At 61.7% G+C, this 20,877-nt stretch overlaps 3 protein-coding genes and 2 pseudogenes across 3 annotated transcripts in view; 1 reads left to right on the top strand and 4 right to left on the bottom strand.

Moving 5' to 3' along the window:
- The window catches only part of LOC112113243 (cytochrome c1, heme protein, mitochondrial), a 12,428-nt gene extending 12,131 nt beyond the window's left edge, over nt 1–297 (bottom strand). The window contains exon 1 of the mRNA XM_026647236.2: nt 153–297. Coding sequence (XP_026503021.1) covers nt 153–248 — 96 coding nt within the window. The 5' untranslated portion in view covers nt 249–297. The remainder of the gene's footprint in view (nt 1–152) is intronic.
- A 1,137-nt stretch (nt 298–1,434) lies between these two features.
- On the bottom strand, nt 1,435–10,688 carry GPAA1 (glycosylphosphatidylinositol anchor attachment 1). The gene is made up of 13 exons (XM_026647244.2): nt 10,605–10,688; nt 9,717–9,817; nt 9,118–9,297; nt 8,501–8,612; nt 7,722–7,869; nt 6,993–7,094; nt 6,566–6,762; nt 5,924–6,120; nt 5,459–5,612; nt 4,985–5,080; nt 4,260–4,456; nt 3,013–3,183; nt 1,435–2,406 (listed from the first exon to the last, which is right to left on the bottom strand). Exons 2-13 carry the CDS (start codon nt 9,788–9,790, stop codon nt 2,163–2,165), a joined length of 1,872 nt encoding a protein of 623 aa, XP_026503029.1. The 5' UTR covers nt 9,791–9,817; nt 10,605–10,688; the 3' UTR covers nt 1,435–2,162.
- A 556-nt stretch (nt 10,689–11,244) lies between these two features.
- On the top strand, nt 11,245–11,362 carry LOC112122675 (annotated as a pseudogene).
- Nucleotides 11,363–14,618: 3,256 nt separating this feature from the next.
- Nucleotides 14,619–14,821, bottom strand: LOC112122623 (annotated as a pseudogene).
- A 2,254-nt stretch (nt 14,822–17,075) lies between these two features.
- Nucleotides 17,076–20,877, bottom strand: part of EXOSC4 (exosome component 4) — a 4,069-nt gene continuing 267 nt past the window's right edge. The window contains exons 2-3 of the mRNA XM_026647257.2: nt 20,074–20,280; nt 17,076–19,407 (exon numbers count right to left, since the gene is read on the bottom strand). Of these exons, the coding sequence (XP_026503042.1) occupies nt 19,048–19,407; nt 20,074–20,280 (567 nt within the window). The 3' untranslated portion in view covers nt 17,076–19,047. The remainder of the gene's footprint in view (nt 19,408–20,073; nt 20,281–20,877) is intronic.

A 20,877-nucleotide genomic window follows, 5' to 3' on the forward strand; every position in this document is an offset into this window, starting at 1 on the left:
CCAAGGGCTTTGCCCAGGGGCGGCCCCGGCCCCAGACCCCCCGGCCCAGCCCGGTCCGTGTCCGCGGGCGCCGTGCCCCGGTGACCTTCAGGGCCGGGCCGGGCGCAGAGCCGGGGGGCGCGGCCCGGGGGCGCGGAGCGGGCGGGGCTCACCTGGGGGGGCCGCAGGCGGGGCCCGGGGGGCGGCGGCAGCAGGGAGCCGCCCCGGGTCCGCAGCACCAGGCACCGCGCCGCCGACAGCGCCGCCATCTTGGAGAGGAGCCGGGGTCCGCCTGCTTCCCAGGGTGCACCGCGCGGAGCGGGCTACGGGGGCCGAGCGGGGAGGGGGCGGCGCTCCGCAGGAGAGGCGGAAAGGGCGGAGCTCGCAGGGCCCAAGGGCACAACTGATATCCGGTCACAGGGGTCACGACCCCGAGCCGGAAGCGCCGCGGAGCTGGAGCGCCGCCCCCACCGGAAACAGCCCCTGCGTTGGGGGTCGTGGGGTCATAGCCCCCCGGCAGCGCTGGGCGGGGTCGGGCCTAGGCCACGCCCCCACCCCGTGGCACCCCGCCCCCCCAGATCCCCCCACACCGAGTCCTCGGGCCGCCCCGGCTCCCCACGCCGGGCAGGGAGGGGAGAGCCCCGGCGGCTGCCCCGGGGCGGTGGTCAGGCTCCCCCACGCCGCCCCCGACAGAGCAGCAGGAAATCGCGGCGCTGGCTGGTCCACTCGCGTTTTCGGGGTGGACGCGGGCTTGGGGCGAAGCCCCCTCCCGCGCGGCGGCCCCGGGGCAAGGCCGGGCCCCCGCGCTCCCAGACCCCCCCCCCGCCGTTCCGGGGGGGGGGGGGCACAGCAGCGGGGGGGAGGCGGCCTGGGGGGCGATGGGGCCAATGCCCTTGAAAGCTCTGAACATCGGGGGGGGGGCGGGGCTGTGCTCCCCCGCGTGGCGCTGGTTCACTGCCAGGCACCGAGGAGGTGGGCACAGGGATGGGTGTTGCTCTATTCTGACCACCCCAGCAGTGGCTGCGTGGGGCAGGTTGATGTTGAATTGCACAGGGTGAACTGGCTGCCTCCTAACCCTGACTTCACCCCGTGTGTCTCACTGCAGGGCCCTGGGTGACTTCTCCACAACCCCCCCCCCCCACCTTCGGCCTGACCTCCCGCAGGAACCCCCCTCCCTGAACTGTCCTGCCAGGGCCTGCCCCTGCCATGCTGCCGCCAAGTGGCAGATGGGGAGAGCCAGCGTTGCTGTCCTAACCCCCCACCCCCACTTGCAGTGTATTTGGAATTGGATTGCCCCCCCATGGCAGAGCAGCTCCCTTCCTAACCCGTAATTTCCCCGAGGCTGGATCATTTATTTCCCACAGCTGGTCAGGACCCAGCCCAAGGACGGAGGCCCGTGGGCGCTGCCAGCACCGGCTATGACCCACCCCCACCACACTGGCCAAAGGCTTTTCTTGTTATTTTATTACAAAGATGAACACTCCCGGCACACAATCCCTGTGCATTCCCCCCGCCCAGTCCGGTGGCTGCTCTGGGGGCCCGGCCCACCTGTATACAGCGGAGGAGTGCGCTAACCTGCGTGCCCCACTCCTCTCCTCCCCCAGGGCTGAGGGAGGCATGCCCAGCCCACGCCTGAGGAAGAGCGGGGAGCACCCTCCGCTGCCCCACACATGTGGATTCAAGGGGACCAGCCTCTGCAGTGGCGCCCTGCAGTGCTGCCAACCTAAGCCCAGCCATCTGCCCTCTGTCTGTGGGAACAAGCAGGGCCAAAGCATCCCTGCTCCCATGCAGGCAGCCCAGCGCCCTGTGCCCCCCTTCCCCCGGCACCAGCTGGCAGGTGCCCCTCTAAGGCAAAGGTCCCAGCGTGCGATGCCCATGAACAGCTGAGTTCAGTGGAGCGCAGGCAGCGGGCGTCCCAGGCCCCCCTTCTGCTCTGGGACCATTACGGCTCCGCCTTCCCCAATAAGGCCACTGAGCACAAGGAAGGGGGACTGACTCCTGCTGCAGGCCCCAGAACAGCCCAAGGGCTCCCTCTCCTTCCAGAACAAAGACGCAAGGCTCCAGCCTGAGAACGTGGAATGGCTCCAGGGCAAGTCCCAGATCCTGGGATCCAGTGGCCAGGCGGGGGCCCAGTCAGCAGCTCCCCGCTCCCAGGAGATGTGGGGTCAGGCAGAGGGGCCCGGCTACTTCCAGAAGAGCACGTTCCAGAGCAGCAGCCAGCAGGGGTAGACGAAGAGGGCGATGAAGGGGAAGACGATGGAGCCGTAGAGGTAGTGGTCCAGCAGGCCCTCGGACACAGCCTGCAGGAAGAGCTGCCAGCACTCCAGCGCCGAGACGGGGTACTCGATCAGCTCCTGGTACAGGACGATGCTGAGCAGGAGGGTGACAGCTGGCGTGACCAGGACCAACAGCACTGCATACAGATACCTGGGAGACAGACACAGGCAGGGATCAGAGCGGGGCAGCCTGGGGTGCACCAGCCAGCAGGGCTGGGCCGAAAAGGGGCAAATCCCAGCACTCTTGCCCCGTTCCCTACAGCACCCCCTGCTGGGAGAGGCTGGGACTGGAGTGGCCAGGAGCTCCCCCACAACAGCCAGCACTCCTGCCCCGCTCCCTACAGCACCCCCTGCTGGGAGAGGCTGGGGCCGGAGTGGCCAGGAGCTGCCCCACAACTCCCAGTTCTCCTGCCCTACTCCCCCGATCAGGGGCTGCTATGAGAGGCTGGAGTAGCTGGGAGCTCCTGGGAGAGGCTGTGGCAGAGGGATGACCAATGCTAGCATAAACTTGATATTGTCTGAGACCCCTGTGGGCCTGGTCCCTGGTGGGGGAGGGGATTTCCAGCCCATCCCTTGGACTGGCTGTTGGCTCTCAAGGCACCCTGCCTGTACCCAAACAAGGATCCTGCCACCTGCACAGCGAGCCCACCTAGGATGAGACTGGCCACAGAGCCCCTGCCACTCATGGCCAGGCCTGGCTCAGGTGACCTTGAGCTGCCTCACTGGATGCCACGGGAAATGCGCAGGTGCCACTTACTTGGGGCCTTTGGGCTGGACAATGGCTGCAACGGGCACCATGGTGACAGCCAGCAGGAAGCCCAGGGAGAAGTTAATGAGGGCGATGCAGCCCAGCAGCATGGCCAGGTACAGCAAGGAGAGAAGCTTCAGGGTCATCCAGCCGCGTTCACTCCCACAGCCAGTCAGCACCCTGCAGAGCAGAGAAACGGCTGTCAGGCCCCGCGGACACCTGCCTAGCCCCCACTCTGGCCAGGGCTGAGAAACAGCAGAGAACCAATGGTACCATTTTCTATAGCGCCCTGTGACAGTCTATGTTCACCCTTTTTACACAATTCTGTGGATTCTGTACAAAGCATGCCTTGTGAGGTATCGTGAAAACTCATAATGTGCTGATCATTATTGTCCTGGTAAAATATGTGTGGCAACATTGTAGGTAAAGGTCACAGAATCGTGGGATTGGAAGGGACCGCAAGAGGTCAATTAGTCCAGTCCCCTGCACTCATGGCAGGACTGAGTATTATCTAGACCATCCCTGACAGGGGTTTGTCTAACCTGCTCTTAGGCCTTGTCTACACTAAAGGGAAAAGTCGATCTAACCTATGCAATTTGAGTTACGTGAATAGCGTTACTCAAATAGACGTAGCTTAGATCTACTTACTGCGGGGTCCACATTATGCAACGTCGACGAGAGACGCTCTCCCATCGACTCTCCTTACTCTTCTCAATCAGATGGAGTACAGGAGTCAACAGGAGAGTGATCGGCAGTCGATTTAGCGGGTCTTCACTAGACCCGCTAACTCAACCACTGATTCATTGATTGCCGCAGCGTTGATCTCGGGTAAGTGTAGACAAGTCCTTAAAAATCTCCAATGACGGAGATTCCACAACCTCCCTAGGCAATTGATTCCAGTGCTTAACCACCCTGACAAGAAGTTTTTCCTAATGTCCAACATAAACCTCCCTTGCTGCAATTTAAGCCCATTGCTTCTTCTCCTTAACCTCTGAGGATAGGACAACAATTTTTCTCCTTCCACCTTGTAACAACCTTTTATGTTCTTGAAAACTGTTATGTCCCCCCTCAGTCTTCTCTTCTCCAGACTAAACAAACCCAATTTTTTCAGTCTTCCCTCACAGGTCATGTTTTCTAGACCTTTAATCATTTTTATTGTTCTTCTTTGAACTTTCTCCAATTTGTCCACATCTTTCCTGGGTGAGTGACGGATCTCGTCACGACCCTCTGCCTCGCCTCCCGGGACCCGCACGTACCTGTGTGTGTTGTGTGGCAGCGCCAGTCCGGCCACGTAGATGGCAATGACCGTCAGCACCACAGCCTCCGACTCCGAGACGGGGAAGTGCTGGGTGGCCATGTGCTGGCCCAGCACAGGCAGGAAGTAGAGGGTGAGGCCCGTGGCATGGCAGATCAGCAGGGGTGGCACCAGGGTGAGCAGGCCAGGACGTGACTCCTGCGGGGCGGGAAGGGGGGAAGCTAAGCGGGGGCAGCTGAACCAGGGCCAGAGCCAACCCTATCAGGCCTTACCCCCGGGGGAATCTCAGTTGCTGGGGGAAGGGGGACCCCAAATCTGCCTCCCTGTTCCAGGGAAAGGGCCCTGGGCAGCTTCAAGCCCAGCCCGAGTGGCAGCTCCCGAGGGGCTGGGCCCGGGCCCATCAAACCAAGGGGCGGGGGCTGTGCTGGGGAGGGTTACACAGCAGGGCGGCCCAGTGGGGTGGTCGCTTGGCTTGGGAGCTCCCTGCCCTGCCCCAGACGCCCTGGGGACCCTGGTCAGGTCCCCAGTCCCGATCCATGCAGGGTGATGAGGGCAAAGATTGGGAGGAGCTCACATACTAAGGTAGCAGACACCACAGACGTCCCTTAGACGGCCAGGAACCTGTCAGGGGCCCCACTGAGAGGCCGATGGGGGAGGAAGGCAGTAGCTACCCTCGGGCCTGGAGAGCTCCAGGAGTGGCTGGGGCAGGGCCCTGCGACCCCTCACCTCAGCGGCAGCGTGGACAGCACCCTGGTCTCCATCGCAGAGCTGCTCCTCGGGGCCCGCATCACATTTACTCAGCTTCATCCACAGGTCGAGGGCGTGGGGCAGAGTCAAGGAAACCAACCACACAGCAGCCCGACCCACCGGGCCCCCGCACCGACCCCCACCCAGCCATGGGCAGATCCCACTCCCCAGAGCCAGGCGCAGCCCCTACCTCCCAGAGCGAGCTCCTCGCGGGGACCCAGGCTGGGGAGAGGGCAGTGGGGGCACTGCACAGTGGGGAGGGGTTCCCTTCGGCCAGCCTGGGGAACACGCCCCTTGCCCCCCGTCAGGCAGGGCTGTGCAGTTCAGTGGCCTTGTGGAAAATGCCGGCTCCTCCCCAACCTGGATCTGAGCAAAGACTCCGCCTGCCCCCTGTCCCCCTTGGCCTGGCCACGCTGCAGCCCAGAGCCCTAACCCTCCCCGTCGCAGGGATATCTTGAGGACGAGGATGAGGATGAGGAAGCCGAAGGCCGGCATGTAGACGCCGATGGAGACAAAGCGCGCGAGCGAGGGCAGCAGGTAGAAGAAGTAGGACTGGTGCAGGCGCTCCAGCAGGTTGTTCAGCTTGCGGAACATCCCCTCCAGCGTCCTGCGGGGCAGAATCCTCAGCAGGGGCGGACGCTGGCACCGTCCTCGCCCGGGGGTGGCAGCGAGGGAGAACGGGGGGCACAGCCTCTCAGCCCCATCCCCGGCCGGTCCCCACGCTGAGCTAGACCAGCATTCCCCTAGGCTCCCCAGGCCCTGGCTCTCCCAAGAGCCCCCCGCCACCCCAACCCTGGGCTCCCTCCATCCCCCAGCTCAGCTGGTGCTCGCAGCGCCCCCGCTAGCCCAGTCCAGCCCCTCCGTCCGGCTCTCGCACGCTGGGGGAGCAGGGGCCCTGCCCGCAGGGGCGTTACTCACTTGCCCACGGTGCCCATGTCGTACTTGTACTGCCGAAAGCTGTTGATGCCGCGCACGGTGATGGCCTCGATGTGGTAGCGCAGGAAGAGGCCGTGGTCGCCCTGGGGCCGGCCAGAGCCCTGCTTCAGCACCATGAGCAGCAGGGTCTGCAGGCTGTGCACATAGGCCGGCAGCGTGTCCCAGTCCGTGCGCTGCAGCTGCAGGGCAGACACATCAGGGCCTGCCCCTGCCCCCCCTACAGTCCTCCCCACACCGACAGCTGGGGAGCCTGGCCGGGGGCATGAGAGCCCCTTGGGCGGGACTGGGGGTGCAATCAGCAACAGTGGGGGAGGGGCAGGAGAGGGACAGGAGAAACCAGCAGGGAGAGGAGTCCGGCTGGGAACGCAAGACTGGGAACACTCCCTCCCTCCTCCCGATCTCACTGTGCCCTGTATGGTGCTGTCCCCGCCCCCCTTACTTTGCCCAGATGGTGCCAGGAACACCCCCCCTCACCTTGACATGGATGGTGCCGTGTCTTCCGCCCCCCTCCCCCCCCACATGGCTGGTGCCGGGCTCCCCACCCCCAACTCTCACCTTGACATGGATGGTGCTGGGCTCTCCCCCCACCTTGCCATGGATGGTGCCCCCCACCCCTGCTCTCACCTTGCCCTGGATGGTGCACAACAGCCCATTCTTCTGGCAGAAGGCATAGAAGAGGTTGACCAGGTCCAGGTTGGGAAGCTGCCCGTTCAGCCCCTCCACGGCCACGTCGAAGCTGGTGATGACGTCGCTGCTCAGCTCCAGCGAGACAGCCGCCTGGATGGCTCCGGCCCGGCCCAGCATCCCCGAGGAGAGCACCTCTGCCGGCACAGCAGCAGCTCAGACCAGGCAGCCCCCCTGCCCAGAACCCAGCTTGGGGGGCGGGGGAAGAGCCCCAGCCAGCTCCTGGCTTGGTAAGAGCAGCTGTGCCTGCTCAGTGAGCGTGTGGCTGCGACACACCAGAGGGGCCTCCAGGGAGAGCCAGGCCTGCCCCCCAGCTGCGCCCCACCCCGAAGCCCCAGCCCTGCCCCCACAGCTCCACTGGCCTCACCAGTGACGTTGACGTCGTGATAGGCCTCCAGCCAGGCCTCCATGCCAATCAGGTCATGCTCGTTCACCAGGAAGATGATGTCCTTGGCCCAGTAAATCTGACCTGCAAGCAGACGAGCACTGTCCGTGTCAGCGAAGGCCAGGCCGGCTGCCCCCGGGGAGCAGTATGCACCACGGCGGGGCCCGTGTCAGAGGATGCAGGGGAGGACTACAGTCAAGTCAGCCGCACGGGGCGAGAGGCCCGAAGCAGCCCCAGGAGGTCTGTGAACAGGGCAGAGGCCTCCGTGCTCTGCACACTGCACAGATGCCACAGGGAGGGGCTGAGACATGAGAGTCTGATCTGAACAGCCTGACTGCCCCAGGAACCCCCCTCACCGGGCCGGGGGGCCTGATATGGGCCAGGAACCCCCCTTCCTGGGCCGGGGGGAATGCAGACCCAGGAAGCCCCTCAGTGGGCCAGAGGGGGAGGACCTCATATGGGCCAGGGAACCCCCTCGCCAGGCCATGGGGGGGCCCAATACAGCCCCAGAACCCCCCCTTGCTTGGCCGGGGAGCCTGATACAGCCCCAGGAACCCCACCGGACCCCTGGGACCACAAGACCCCCGTCACCAGACTACACAGAGGCCTGGCCCATGCACTGTTGAGCAGCAAGCCACTCTCAGGTACACATGACCTAGCACCTCCCTGCCACTCCTACAGGCCTCATCCCCCAGGCATGGACTCACTTACCCCGGAAGTAGGAAGCCAAGGCCAGCATGAGCCCCACAGCCTGGTTGTTGTGCTGCCCCGTACTGCAGGGCACGCTCAGGACCAAGGACTCCGTGCTGGCTGCACGTGGCGCCCGCAGGATCCCATACACATTCGTGCCCTTCACCATCTGCAGGGAGGGAACCAGGGCTCAGCAGGACAGCGGAACCGAGCCCCACCCACAAAAGAAGGGGCTTCTTCCCACCCCAGAGCCAAACACAGCATCCTGGTGTCTGCTGAGGAGGGCCCCAGACCGGGGAGGAGCACCAGCAGCTGGCGGTGGGGGGCAAGTCCACGGCAGGGATAGCAAGGGACTGCGGGTTGGGATTGAGGGGCACCCTCAGAGCTGGGGTGGGGGGAGCCCAGCACTGGGATAGCAGAGGCTGTGGGTCAGGACTGGGGGCAGAGTTGCACGCAGCGAGCTTGCCAGTTTCTGCCTTTTGCCCAGTGACCAGCCCTGACCCCTCAAGTGCTGTCAGCCCCTCAGTTTTGCTACCCCTTTTCTGTGAGCAGACCTCCTGGATCAGCACACTTGGTACGGAGCTGAGGAAGGGCCAGGATCCTCCGAGAAGCCCCAGAGCTCTGTGGGGACGTGCCAGCCCACGGGGCGTAGGGGCCGCATCTGTCCCCTTGCACCAACGCCCAGCCCAGGGGGGAACTCCCCAACCCCCCGCCCTCAGTGCCTGCAGCTCATCTGTGCCCTACCCCCAGGGCAGAGATGGGGCAACTCCCAGGGACCGCGGTCCTGGTCTGGCACATACGTATCTTTCGCGCATCTCGTCGGGGAAGGGCAGAGTGCGGGAGAAGGGCTGCTTATAAACCTCCAGGCCCAGGTTCCACATGGTCTTCTCCAGCCAGGCCACAGGGATCCCCCTGGGAAAGGAGACAGGAAGAATGAGGGGCTGGAACGGGGCTCCCTCGCCCGGGGGGGGGGGGGGGGGGGGGGAAGGGACGGGCACGCCCCAGCCCCCCACGCATAGCCAACCTCTGGGGGCCCTTCTCAGAGCCCAGGGCCAGGCTCTATCCACCCAGGGGCACGGACTCGCCCAGTGCCACGTACCACAGTGCCACTGCCCTGCCTTCCAGACTGAGATACGCCAGCCAATGCACAAGGAGGGCAAACTGCAGGGCCCTGCAAAGCCACCCCATCCATTAGCACCTAGAGACTACAACTCCCAGCATGCAGTTCACCTGCCTCGAGTTCTGCATGCTGGGCCCTGGCAGGACACCCCTGGGTATTATAAAGGCAGCTGACAATGCAGTCCCCTCATGTAGCCATGGGGCGCCACCCTTCCTCCCTGCTGGCCCGGGGCCCTCGGAGAAGTGCTTGGTCTGTATCCTGACCAGGGGCTCCCCCGACTGCTGGGCTTGAACTCACCCCACCTTCTTCTTGTGGCCAGCGAACTCGCGGGCGTAGGAGAGTGCCCTCTCGCCGAACACGAACTGCTCCTCCACCATGGTGGAGCCCATGGCGTTCTCTGACATGTAGGAGCGCAGGGTGAAGGGCAGGGAGGCCAGGCCCAGGAACCAGCCCAGCCCAGCCAGGTAGCTGAGGATGCTGCAGACAGGAGACACAAGGGGGTGAAGACCACATGCTGCTCCCCTCCCTCCCTACCCACTCCCTGCCCAGGCCCCATTGCCCCATGAGAGAAGGGGTCAGGTCTAACAGGGAGGTCCAAGAGCAGCACAAAAAGGGAGGATCTGTGCACGTGGTGGCCACGGCTTTGACCCCCAGCTGGCTCCCCCCCTCGGCACTGCCACGCAGGCAACGCTGGCTCGATGCCTCCCCCGACTCTGGGCTCCTAGGGCAAGGAGGGCTGGGTCCAGGCTCTGGAGGAGACAGTGCTGTGCCCCCTCCCCCACTGAGGGGTGGCCCTGAGGGAGAGAATAAGATGGAAGGAAGGAGAGCGCATGGGGGTGGGAGGAAACAGAGACACTTCCCCACGGAGCCCAGGAAGTCAGGGGCCGCGCACTCACCAGAGTGGGGTGTTGAGGCGGAGGATGAGCCGGGACAGCGCCCGCCTGCGGTACGGGTCCGACAGGAGCCCCATGGCGGACGGCTGGGGCCCACGGGGTCACTGCAGAGAGAAGGGCAGCGTCTCCAGCTGACAGGGACCCGGGAGCCCCATCACGCAGGCACGGCCCCCACCCTGCTCCGTACAGCCACAGAGGGGTGAGGGCACAATGCGGCCAGCTGCCTGCCTGGGCCAAACCCCTGCTCCCCGGCCCCTGACAGCCCCCCGGCCCCTCACTGGACACACACAGGGACAGCCCGGCCTCCACCGAGCCCCCCTGCCCCTCGCCGGACACACACACACACAGGGACAGCCCGGCCCCCGCCGAGCCCCCCTGCCCCTCGCCGGACACGCACACACAGGGACAGCCCGGCCCCCGCCGAGCCCCCCGGCCCCTCGCCGGACACACACACACACAGGGACAGCCCGGCCCCCACCGAGCCCCCCGCCCCTCGCCGGACACACACACACAGGGACAGCCCAACACACGGCCTGGCACCACCCCGGGCCCCCCCCTCCCCTGAGAGCCCCCCCGCACCCCTCCGCCCCGCCCGGCCGGTCCATGGAGCGGCAGCGCCCCGCCCTGCGGGGTCTGGCTCCGCGGGCCCGGGCCAGGTGAATGGGGGGGGGGGGGCTCTGCCCTGGAGCTCTCGCAGGACCGGGCCCAGCGCCCCCCGCCCCCGGGCTAGTCTCAGGGGGGCCCCGCGCGGAGCCGTGTCCGGGCTCGAGCCGAGCAGAGCCGAGCCGAGCCGAGCCGAGCCGAGGGTCCCGTTCCCTCCCCCGCCCCCCGGCAGCACCGCGCGCCCGGGGGGGCCAGTGACCGAGCAGCCCCCCCCCGGCCCGCACATACCCGGCACGCGCGGGGGCTCAGGCCGCTCAATCCAGCGCCGAGCGGCCGCCCCCAGAGCAATCGAGCTCAGAGCCACCGATGGGAGCCGCCCCGGGCCGAGCCTCGCTCGGGTGACAGCTCCGCGGGCCCCTCCTTTTCCGGGCGGGGCGGGGCTGTCTGCAGCACGTGACGCAGCCCCAGGGGGAGGGGGCCCACCGGGGGGCGGAGCCGCGTCAGCACGTATGCAGATGTGTGTGCGCGCAGAGCATTGTGGGAGCGGGAGCAGGCTGCCGAGCAGGGCCCGAATTTGGCCCCCGGGGCTCGGTGTGGAGCAGGGAGGGGCCCTGGGGCCACGTCGGGGCAGCTCGCGGCAGTGGGGGCCGGTGTGAGCCGGTGCGGCGGTCGGTCCGAGTCGGGCCCCACCGTGTGTTGAGAGTGTGGGGCGGGCGGGGGCCTGGGCGGAACCACTCATCCTTATCTGGCAGGGGAGATACCATTATCACCAAGTAGCGGGGGGGCTGTGTTTGTCTGGATCTGTAAAGGGCAACAGAGGGTCCTGTGGCATTTTTCTCTGGCATCTGAAGACGTGAGGTTCTCACCCCCGAAAGCTCGTGCTCCCATACGTCTGTTAGTCTGGAAGGTGCCACGGGACCCTCGGTTGCTTCTTACATGATCACGAAGGGCTCATCCAGTGCACTGCGGGTGTGCTGACCCCTGCAATTGGGAAACTTGACAGCAGAATGGGTGGTAGTGGGGGGCTGCGTGCGCGCTCTCCCCTGGCGCTCGGGGAAAGGAGAGACGGCCGTGTCTCTGGCCTGGCCCGGCCCGGCTCTGCGGGGTGCCCTGTTTTGTTCTCGTTTTCACTGCTCACACGCTGTTCTTGGCGCCTTCGTGATTCCCAGTTGCCACTGATGCAGCAAAGCGAAGCTTAGAAACTTTGGTTCATGACACTCTGTTAATTAGAGGTCAGGCTGCTGAGTGGGGGGCTTGGACCGGGGCCTTCTTTTGCCCAAAGGGCAGCTGGCTCGCTACTCTCTTTCCCTGCTTGCAGTTTTTGCCCCTTCCTCCTTCTTGGGCTCTTCCTCCTCTGACGGAAGGATGGCCTGTCAAAAACGCCTGTCCCACCTGGTCCCCTCCCGCTGCCCTGGGGCCGCTCTGACTTTTGCTGCCTGTTCCTGTCTCTTGGTGGCAGCCCCGTCTGTGCTACGGAGACTAGGCTGGCACAACCCCATGGCGGAGGAGGTCTTTCCGTCGCTTTAGGCCCACCGCCTCCCTGAGTGCCCTTAGCTACGCTGGGGGTTAGGTCGGCGTGGCTGTGTCGCCCAGGAGCGGGTTTCCCTTTTGCACACTCCTGACGGACGGAGCTGTTTTGAAGTAACTGTTCAGCACGCACCAACCCTCAGGCCTGGCTGCACGGGGAACGTACGTCAGCACAGCTACATCAGTCCGGGCCATGGACGGAAGAATTCTTCCATCGACCTCGTTCCTGCCTTTCAGGGCGGTGAATGGCCCACAAGAGACACCCTCTCTAGGACCCTTCTCCAGGAACAGCGCCCTTCCGTTTGGGGAGACTGTGCCGGGTAAAAAAAGAGAAATAGTTTCACTGCGTTTCTCTGTGACAAGGTTGACCTTGTATTGCTTCCCTCGTGGCTCCTTATAGCAGTTGTGTTCTGAAATCTTTAGGATTTTACTTCATTGATGATGAAATCTTGCTGTAACTTTATTCTAATTTTGAATGAGTAACTAGACATGAGCTTTTTTGTGTGTTATTGGAGGATTGTTTAAAAAGCTGGGATTCCACTTTCTGCTGCCTTTCAATTACATTTCCTCCAAAAGCCCACTTAAAACCTCCACTTCCCACATAACTCTCTCAAACATACAGTCCTCAGGCATACATAAGATGCTTACAGTTTCACTCAATACCAGTCCACTTCCTTGCTGTTTCCTGTCTAACCACTGCACACATATGGTATCTCCTCCCTACCCTGAGCTGATTTACGACTTTTGCGCTCAGTACAGGAAAATGAGAATTGAGAGGTAAGCTGTGCAGGGAACTCTTCCTCTACTTGCACTCCACTCCCCAAGGGCCCTTCGGGGTCTTCTACGGACTTCAGGTTTCATTTGATTTCCAAGGTTTATGGTCTTATTAATTAGCCACCTCTGCTAAGAAACAGAACTAAATCATAGACTCATAGATTTTAAGGTCAGAAGGGACCATTATGGTCATCTAGTCTGACCTCCCGCATGATGCAGGCCACAAAAGCTGACCCACCCACTTTCCCTTAACTCAGCTGTTGAAGTCTCCAGATCGTGATTTAAAGACTTCAAGTCGCAGAGAATCCTCCAGCTTGCGACCCCTGCCCTATGCTGCGGAGGAAGGCGAAAAACCTCCAGGGCCTCTGCCAATCTACCCTGGAGGAAAATTCCTTCCCGACCCCAAATATGGCGATCAGTAGAACCCAGAGCATACAGGCAAGATTCTCCAGCCGGACCCTCATTTTACCAGTGATGGCACGTTATTGCCTAATTGACTAAAATCACGTTATCCCATCAAACCATTCCCTCCATAAACTTATCTAGCCTAATCTGAGCACTAGGCGTTACATTTACATGAGCATCCAGAATCTGACTGTGCCCTGGTGTCGCGGAGTGTGGGGAGACTTAGGGCCCTGTACCCCCAGTTTCCTGCGATTCACCGTGACTCTCAGCCAGCCAGTAAAGCGGAAGGTTTATTGGACAACAGGAACACAGTCTACAGCAGAACTTGTAGATACAACTAGGACCCCTCAATCCAGTCCTTTTGGGGAGTGCATGGAGCTTAGACCCCAGCTTGGGGTTCCCTGCGTTGCACCTCCCAGCCCAAAACTGAAAACTCCCAAAACCCTCCAGCAGCTTTCTTCCCCCTCCCCTCTGCTCCTCCTCCACTTTGTTCAGGTGTCACCTCTCCCACCCCCCTTCCTGGCTCAGGTTACAGCTTAGGTAGCTCAATGTAACTCCCAGGCTACATTCCCAGGTCAAAGTTAGGCTCACCAGCCTGCAATTGCCAGGGTCGCCCCTGGAGCCCATTTTAAAAATGGGCGTTACATTAGCTACCTGCCAGTCATCTGCAACAGAGGCTTGCTTCAGTGGTAGCTTGCGTACTACGGCTAGTTGTTCTGCAATTTCATATCTGAGTTCCCTCAGGACTCGTGGTCGAATGCCATCTGGTCCTGGTGACTTATTCCTGTTTAATTGAACAATTTGTTCTAAAACCTCTTATACTGGGATGGTACTTCAGATTTGTCACCCAATGAGGACAGCTCTGATGTGGGACTCTCCCTCCCATCCTCTGCAGCGAAGACCACTCCGTCTCATAACACAAGAACTAGGGGTCACCAAATTAAATTAATAGGCAGCAGGTTTAAAACAAACAAAAGGAAGTATTTCTTCACACAACACACAGTCAACCTGTGGAACTCCTTGCCAGAGGATGTTGTGAAGGCCAAGACTATAACAGGGTTAAAAAAAGAACTAGATAAATTCATGGAGGATCGGTCCAATCAATGGCGCTTAGCCAGTGGTATCTCTAGCTAACCTCTGTTTGCCAGAAGCTGGGAATGGGTGACAGGGGATGGATCACTTGGTGATTCCCTGTTCTGTTCATTCCCTCTGGGGCACCTGGCATTGGCTGCTGTCGGAAGACAGGATACTGGGCTAGATGGACTTTTGGTCTGACCCAGTATGGGCGTTCTTACGTTCTTATCCCATAACCACTTAGTTTTCTTTAGAGCCTTTGGTGAGAGACCCTGTCAAAGGCTTTCTGAAAATCCCAGTTCGCTATATCGACTGAATCATCCTTATCCACATGCTTGTTGAGATCCTCAAAAAATTCTAGAAGATTGGTGAAGTACGAGTGCCCCGTACAAAAGCTGTGTTCACCTTTTCCCAATACATCCTATTTATCTAGGTGCCTGATCATTCTTTACTATAGTTTCTATAGAAGCATCATCACAGTAAAACTCTTTCTGCTTTTCTAACCTGAATAGTCTCCCCAAAGGGAGATGCACCGTTCCTGGAGGCATTGCAATACCAGGTCAATGCATGGCACGGACAGAGCAAGCTCCTATTCCAGCCCTCTGTTCCAAAAATAAATTTAATACACAGTCCTCAAATAAAGGACATTTCAGCTATTAAACTAATAAGAACAGATACTGTGCGATACAGATACTGTGATCTTAGCCACGAGGCTGAGAAGCAATACATATACTGTGTGATGCACGTACACCCCTGCCCCCAACGTTTTCTACCTCACCGTGACGAGCTCCCAGCCATGCAACAGACACCATGACTAGGTAACGGTAAGTGAGGATCACTTCCCCAAAATGACTCCAGTGGAAGGATTCAAAGCAAGAACCCTTAATGCACAAGTCTCTTCAAAGACAGACAAGTCTTGCAGTCGCCTTCCTCTGGCTGGTTTCCCTGTACACTCCTAATTTGCACAAACCCACCCCCTGGCCAGTGACTAGTGATCTCTCACTGTTCACTCTTACAGCCTACGCCCGCGCTGTACTGCAGCCCACTGCTCTTTCCTGCTCCTTCCCACAGAACCAGGACCGGGTTTACAATGGCACCAAGTTCCAAAGGGGCCCCGACCCGGGCCGCTCTCAGGGCAGGGGCCTGGGAGCACTCCCACGACCCCAGCCCTTTCTCCTGCACCCCCTCACATACCCACCCTCACCCTGAGCACCAAACGGGAGCTCCTGCACCCCCCTCCACATCTCCACCTGCACCCCTCGCACCAAAGGGGAGCTGCCCCAGGTAAGCGCGCCACACCCCAACCTCCTGTCCCAGCCGAGCCCCTTCCTGCATCCTAATTCCTGGCCAGACCCTGCACCCCAACGCGCTGCTGCACCTTAACTCCCTCCCAGACCCGCACCCCCCCACCCCCCCCCCCCCCCCCCCCGCCCCCAACCCGCACCCCCCCCCCCCATCCCCCCCCCCCCCCAGACCCTGCACCCCCAGCCCTGAGCCCCCTCCCGCACCTTAAGTCCTGGCCAGACCCCACACCCCAACGTTTTTAAAAAAATGTTTTTATAAAGCGCTCTTATCCAAAGCGCTTTAGAATAGTTAGCTAATGGTACAAACAATATTGGGAAAGATCATTAAGTGGTCCACCAAGACCCTTAGCGATTTTCAAGTGGTTTGTGGAAAAATAAGTTAGACTACAAAACCAATCAAGGTACCTCACTTTATTTTCATGTACTTGCTATTACTTATAGGAAGAGGATGAAGAAAAAAAAAATGAAATCGGGAGCGGGGGGGAGATGAGAGAGAATGGTCTTTTTCTTGGCTGGGTCCCAAGGAGGGGCCCTCAAAATGAAGCTGAGCACAGAGCCCCACTAACTCTAAATCCGCCACTGGGGCTGACCCCCCCCCCACAGCTCTCCACAACGCAGCCAGGGGCTGACCACCCCCCCCGAGCTCCGCATGCCACTGCCAGGACAGGGGCTGACCCCCTCCCTCGCCCCAGCTCCTCACACCACTGCCAAGAGCTGGGGCTGACACCCTTCCCACATCGCTGCCAGGGGCTGGCCCCAACCCCCCCCACTCAAGCTCCATTCTACCTGGGGCTGACCCCCTAAGCCCTGCTGCCTGCCACCCCCCCCCACATGTTCCTCCCTGCCCTTGCACTGGACTGGCCCCGGCCACGCTGCCAGCTCAGCCTGGCAGACGCCATCACCTTCCAGCAGGGCTGGTGAGTGGCCAGGGTGTAGGGTGTGAGGGAGTGTCTCTGGAGGTGTGTGTGGGGCTGCTGGGCAGTGGGGGGGTCTCTTGATGGGCGGTGGGGGAGGGCTGTGTTGGGATGCTGGGCAGTGGGGGTCTGAGTGGGGTGCTGTGTAGTTGTGGTGGTGGGCTGTGGGGAAGTGCATTGGGCAGTAGTGGTGCGGTTGTGTGGGGGGATGCTGGGCAGGGGGGTGGTGTGCAGGCTGCTGTGCATTTGTGGTGGAGGGTTTGTGGGGCGGCGGCTGGGCATAGCAGTTCCAGGGGACGCTTGGCATAGGGAATCAGGGGCTGTGTGGCAGGGCCCACCCCCGAGGGGAAGGGGCATGCTGGCAGCACAGGGCCGGGCAGGCCAGTGTGCATCCAGGAACTGCCGGTTTGTAACTAGTGCCCTTGCACTGGGCTGAGTGGAGCGGGCCAGCCCCACCATACTATGCCCCATTGCCCCTGGCTGGCCCCTCGCTCTGGGGACCGACCTCCCCACGCCACGCTCCTTTGCCCCCATGGGGGCCCACAAATATGTTTGATGCCGGGCCCACAAACGGTTAATCCGGCCCTGCCCAGGAGTCCCGGCTCCCAGCCCCATGCCCCTCCTCGAGCCAGTGATAGAACCCAGGAGAGCTGGCTCCCAGCCTGTCCCTCCCAACTGTAACCACTAGACTTCACACCCCCACCCCCAAGCCAGGTGGCTGGTGGGCTAGGAGCCTGGTCATCATTACATCAGCAGAGAGGTCTCACCACGAGAGAAGGCGGGGAGGCAATATCTCTTGTATCGGACCAGCTGCTGTTGGTGGAAGAGAAGCTTTCGAGCCCTACATAGCTCTTCTCCCGGTCAGGCGTTCCCCAGGCACTGCTGTCAAATCATCGTGTCCCATGCCAGGGGGGACAGCGCCTCCCTGCAGCTGGTTCGCTGGCTGCCAGGTCCTGAAGAGGGTATGGCTGGATGCCGTCTGCTGCTGATAAATGCATGTTAACAAAAATACTATTTTAAACCATTCCTTACCCCGCCTCTGCCGCAGCCAGTGCTGCCACTGGGCTAGAAGGGCCTTGGGCCAATCCCGCTTACTAAATCCCTTCTTCACATGCTGCCATATTCCCCCTTGCAGCACGACCGCTTCTCCAGCCGCCACAGGCTTCCTGCTCCCATCAGACCTGAGTTTACAACGTAATGTTCAAGCAGAAACTAATGCCCCCCTCCCCCCTTTAAATACAAACTAGACCCTCGCAGCATGCCCTGCTCATCCTGCAGCCAGCAGCACAAAGGCAGACTGTGCCTTTAAGGGTCAGCATGGAGGGCGCAGGCGCAACCCTCTCCTTGTGCCAGTTGCCTTTCTGGGGAGCCCTTGCTCTAGTCTCGTGCCAAGGAGCTGAGTGGTGTTTACACAGGTGGGCCGTACGACAGGCCGAGCGCTAGCTCCTCCAACACGAGATGCCCAGAAGATGAAGGAGCACGGCTTGTGCAGTACCCCAGAGCACTCCCAGGCTGCAGGGAGTTTCTGTAACAAGGGAAATTCCACAGAACAAACACGGTGCTCATTGAACCGTAATGTTTGGGAACCAGAGTTAAAGGAGGAAGCTCCTGGCTCTTGAGCCATGGGGCCTTCCCCCCTTGCTCTGCCCGGGGCTCAGAACCCAGCCCGTGTAGTGACTGTGCCCCAGGTGGGTGCAGGTGCAATGGGGAGGAGGGGGCTGAGGCTCAGAAGGTATCAGGCTATAAAGCATTTGAGCTCCTCTGGGCAGATGGGCGCGGGGAAAGGTCAGGGCAAGGGGTACTCATCAGCTTTCCCAGACCAGACCCGACCGCTGCCCTTGTGCCAGAAGCATCTCTTCTAAACCCTGCCGCACTGGCAGCTTCACCGGCACGCAGCCTGGCAGGCCAGGCAGCCATGGTGCCAGCAGGCGGGGGTCCCTGGCACTGGGCTCACAACTGCCCGTGGGGTCTGAGGACCCTGCCTAGGGACGGCAGAGCCACCATACCAATGCCAGGAGCAGCCTGCAGCGAGCAGAGGGGGTGCCTAGGCTGGGAGGTTCACACCAGACTCCAGCTCACACAGGGTTACTCCTGGGAACTGTCATAGGCAGGAACCCTGGCACAATGGAGACTGGTATCGCAGCGCGCCGGTCCTTCCTCCAGCACCTGGGAACGGCAAGACTTCAATGCTGATGTATCCCCACCAGCACGGTTTCCTCTTTGCCCTGCACTCAGCCAGGGGGGCCGGCTGCCCTTCCAAGTACAAAATACAATTTGCACCAAAACAACACTTTATTTTGAGCGGTTTTTATAAAAAGCGGCCACTGATATCTGGGGAGTGAGCAGCTCCTGCCCCGAGCCACGGAACAGCTGCCCACTGGGAGGCACGCCCCAGCCTCCCGCGGCCCCTAGGAGATTGAGAGGGGGCCCAAAGCCCGGGTGTAGGCGACCAGGGCTACAGACACGAGTAGCAGAGTCAGGGTCCGTCACCCAGTGAGAGACAGCAGGTTTTACAGACGTTGAAATGTACCGACGCGATGTTACCACCAAGCAGAGGAGCTCAGCCTGGGCCCAACACAGATGTTGACGTTGGGGTGTTACAGAACCAGGCTGCTGGACGAAAGGGCACTTTGCTGGCATGGGCCCTGGCTGCTGAACCGATCCCTTGCTGAGGCCAGGGCAGTGCTCCCTGACCCCACGCAGCGCTGGTCCCAGGCACACACGCTTGTGCGCTCACTCCCCCAGCAGCGTGGTGACCTCGTGCACGTGGTCACGCACCACCTGGTCCAGCACGGCGTAGACGTCCTTGCAGGCCTTGCTGGCAGCCTCAATGACCTGCTCCAGGTGGTCCTCGTGCAGCCGCGAGTTCATCTCCAGCAGGGCGATCTGGTCCGACTTGGGCAGCAGGGCGAGGGCCACCTGGGGGCCCCCGGCTGCCTCCTCCACGTAGTTGAGGTCGGCCAGCGGCGTGTCCTCGATGAAGCCGGCAGAGCTGGCGCACACATAGTCTCGCATGGGGATGCCCGCGTCAATGGTGGCCAGCGTGGCTGCATTCACGCAGGCACAGTAATTCCCACCGTCCGCCTGCAGGATCTGGGAAGGCACAGCGCTTAGCACAGAGGGCAGAGCAGGCTGCACCCACCCACTCAAGGGACCCTGTGTCTGGCCCCACAGAGCTCAGAGCCGGAGCCTGCATGCCCACAAGCCTCCTTGGCGATCAGTCACCTGCTCGTGACACAGTACAAGCCCTGGGCAAACTCCCCGTCACCTGGTGTTGCTGTCTGAGCAGACGGTGGCACTAGTGGGGCAGGGAGCAGAATGCACTGTGGCTGGTCCCAGCCTGAACCCCATACAAACAACCCTCCCCACATTGGTGCATGAGCCACCGCCCCTGCCAGGCAAGTGCCCACCGCATAGGTCACCACCCCCTGCCCCAGTGGCTCAGCTGACAGTTCCTTGTGCCCCTTGGGCACATCATACTGCTCCCCAACATGCTCCCTAGGCCCAAGGAGCAATGGGCAAGGTTTGAGCCCCCTTCCCACCTGCTCCAGGGACCTATTATAGGCAACTGGGGTGGGACATACCATCCTGGGGTCAGCACACCACAGAGCCAGGAAGCTGCCAGTGCTGTGTGAGGAGCTGCGGGCCACAGAAGCCAGGTGGTGCTGGGTTAACCAGTGTGAGGCTGGAGCCACGGAGCCACTGGCCCCACTGTAAAGGCCCCATGGCTTGGGGGGGCCAAGGCTAGAAACCCCCTACCTGCACGTAGATGTCAATCTGGGAACGGGGGTAGAGCTGGGTGAGGATTGCTGCCTCGAAGGTCTGCTTGAGGTGCAGCGTCATCTCACTGGACTTGCGGTCGCCATGGGGCCGGCGCTTGCGCTCCCCTGTGCTGAAGGTGGCCATGCTGTACTGACAGTTCACCAGCGCCCGGTCGTGCAGGGCCTTACTGCGGGAGCCGCGCATCTGCCAATAGACGGTAACACGGCAGGGCTAGCAGGCCACAGGGCGCTGCAGTGTCGGGGAGGGGGGAGGGGAGGGGCAGGGTCCTGCAGTTCGGGGGAGTCTCAGAGGGATTTCGGAGACAGGTTAGCTCGTCCTGTAATACAGGGCTTGCAATACTGGGTGTTATGGACTGCCGCCCATTATAGACTGGGAGGGGGACCAAGGGCACGTTTCCCTGGGGACAGGCCTGCGGAGCAGGACGAGAGGGGATCTCCCCCACCAGTACCAGGGACCTGAGGCGCACGGTGAACTTGCTAGGGACAAAACCCTGATGGGTCCCAGCCACGGCTGATCGTCTCCAGGGAAGGGGGCTTGTTTGGTGTTTTACCCTCTGGCTTGCCTTCCCCCACACCCAGCTCCTCCATCCGACACAGGGCCAAGCTGGCCAGTGCAGAGGCACAATCAGGAGTGAGGGTAATGGATGGGGGAGCAGGGATGGAGGCCTGGACTCCTGGTTCTGTCCCCAGCTCTGGGGGGAGCGGGAGCTAGTGGTTGAGGAGACTGGAGACCCGGACTCCTGGGTTCTCTAGGGGGGCGGGGGCCCCCGGACTCCTGGGT

Source organism: Terrapene carolina, unplaced genomic scaffold, assembly GCF_002925995.2.
Source record: "Terrapene carolina triunguis isolate 2854851 unplaced genomic scaffold, T_m_triunguis-2.0 Scaffold58, whole genome shotgun sequence".
Lineage (NCBI taxonomy): Eukaryota > Metazoa > Chordata > Testudines > Emydidae > Terrapene > Terrapene triunguis.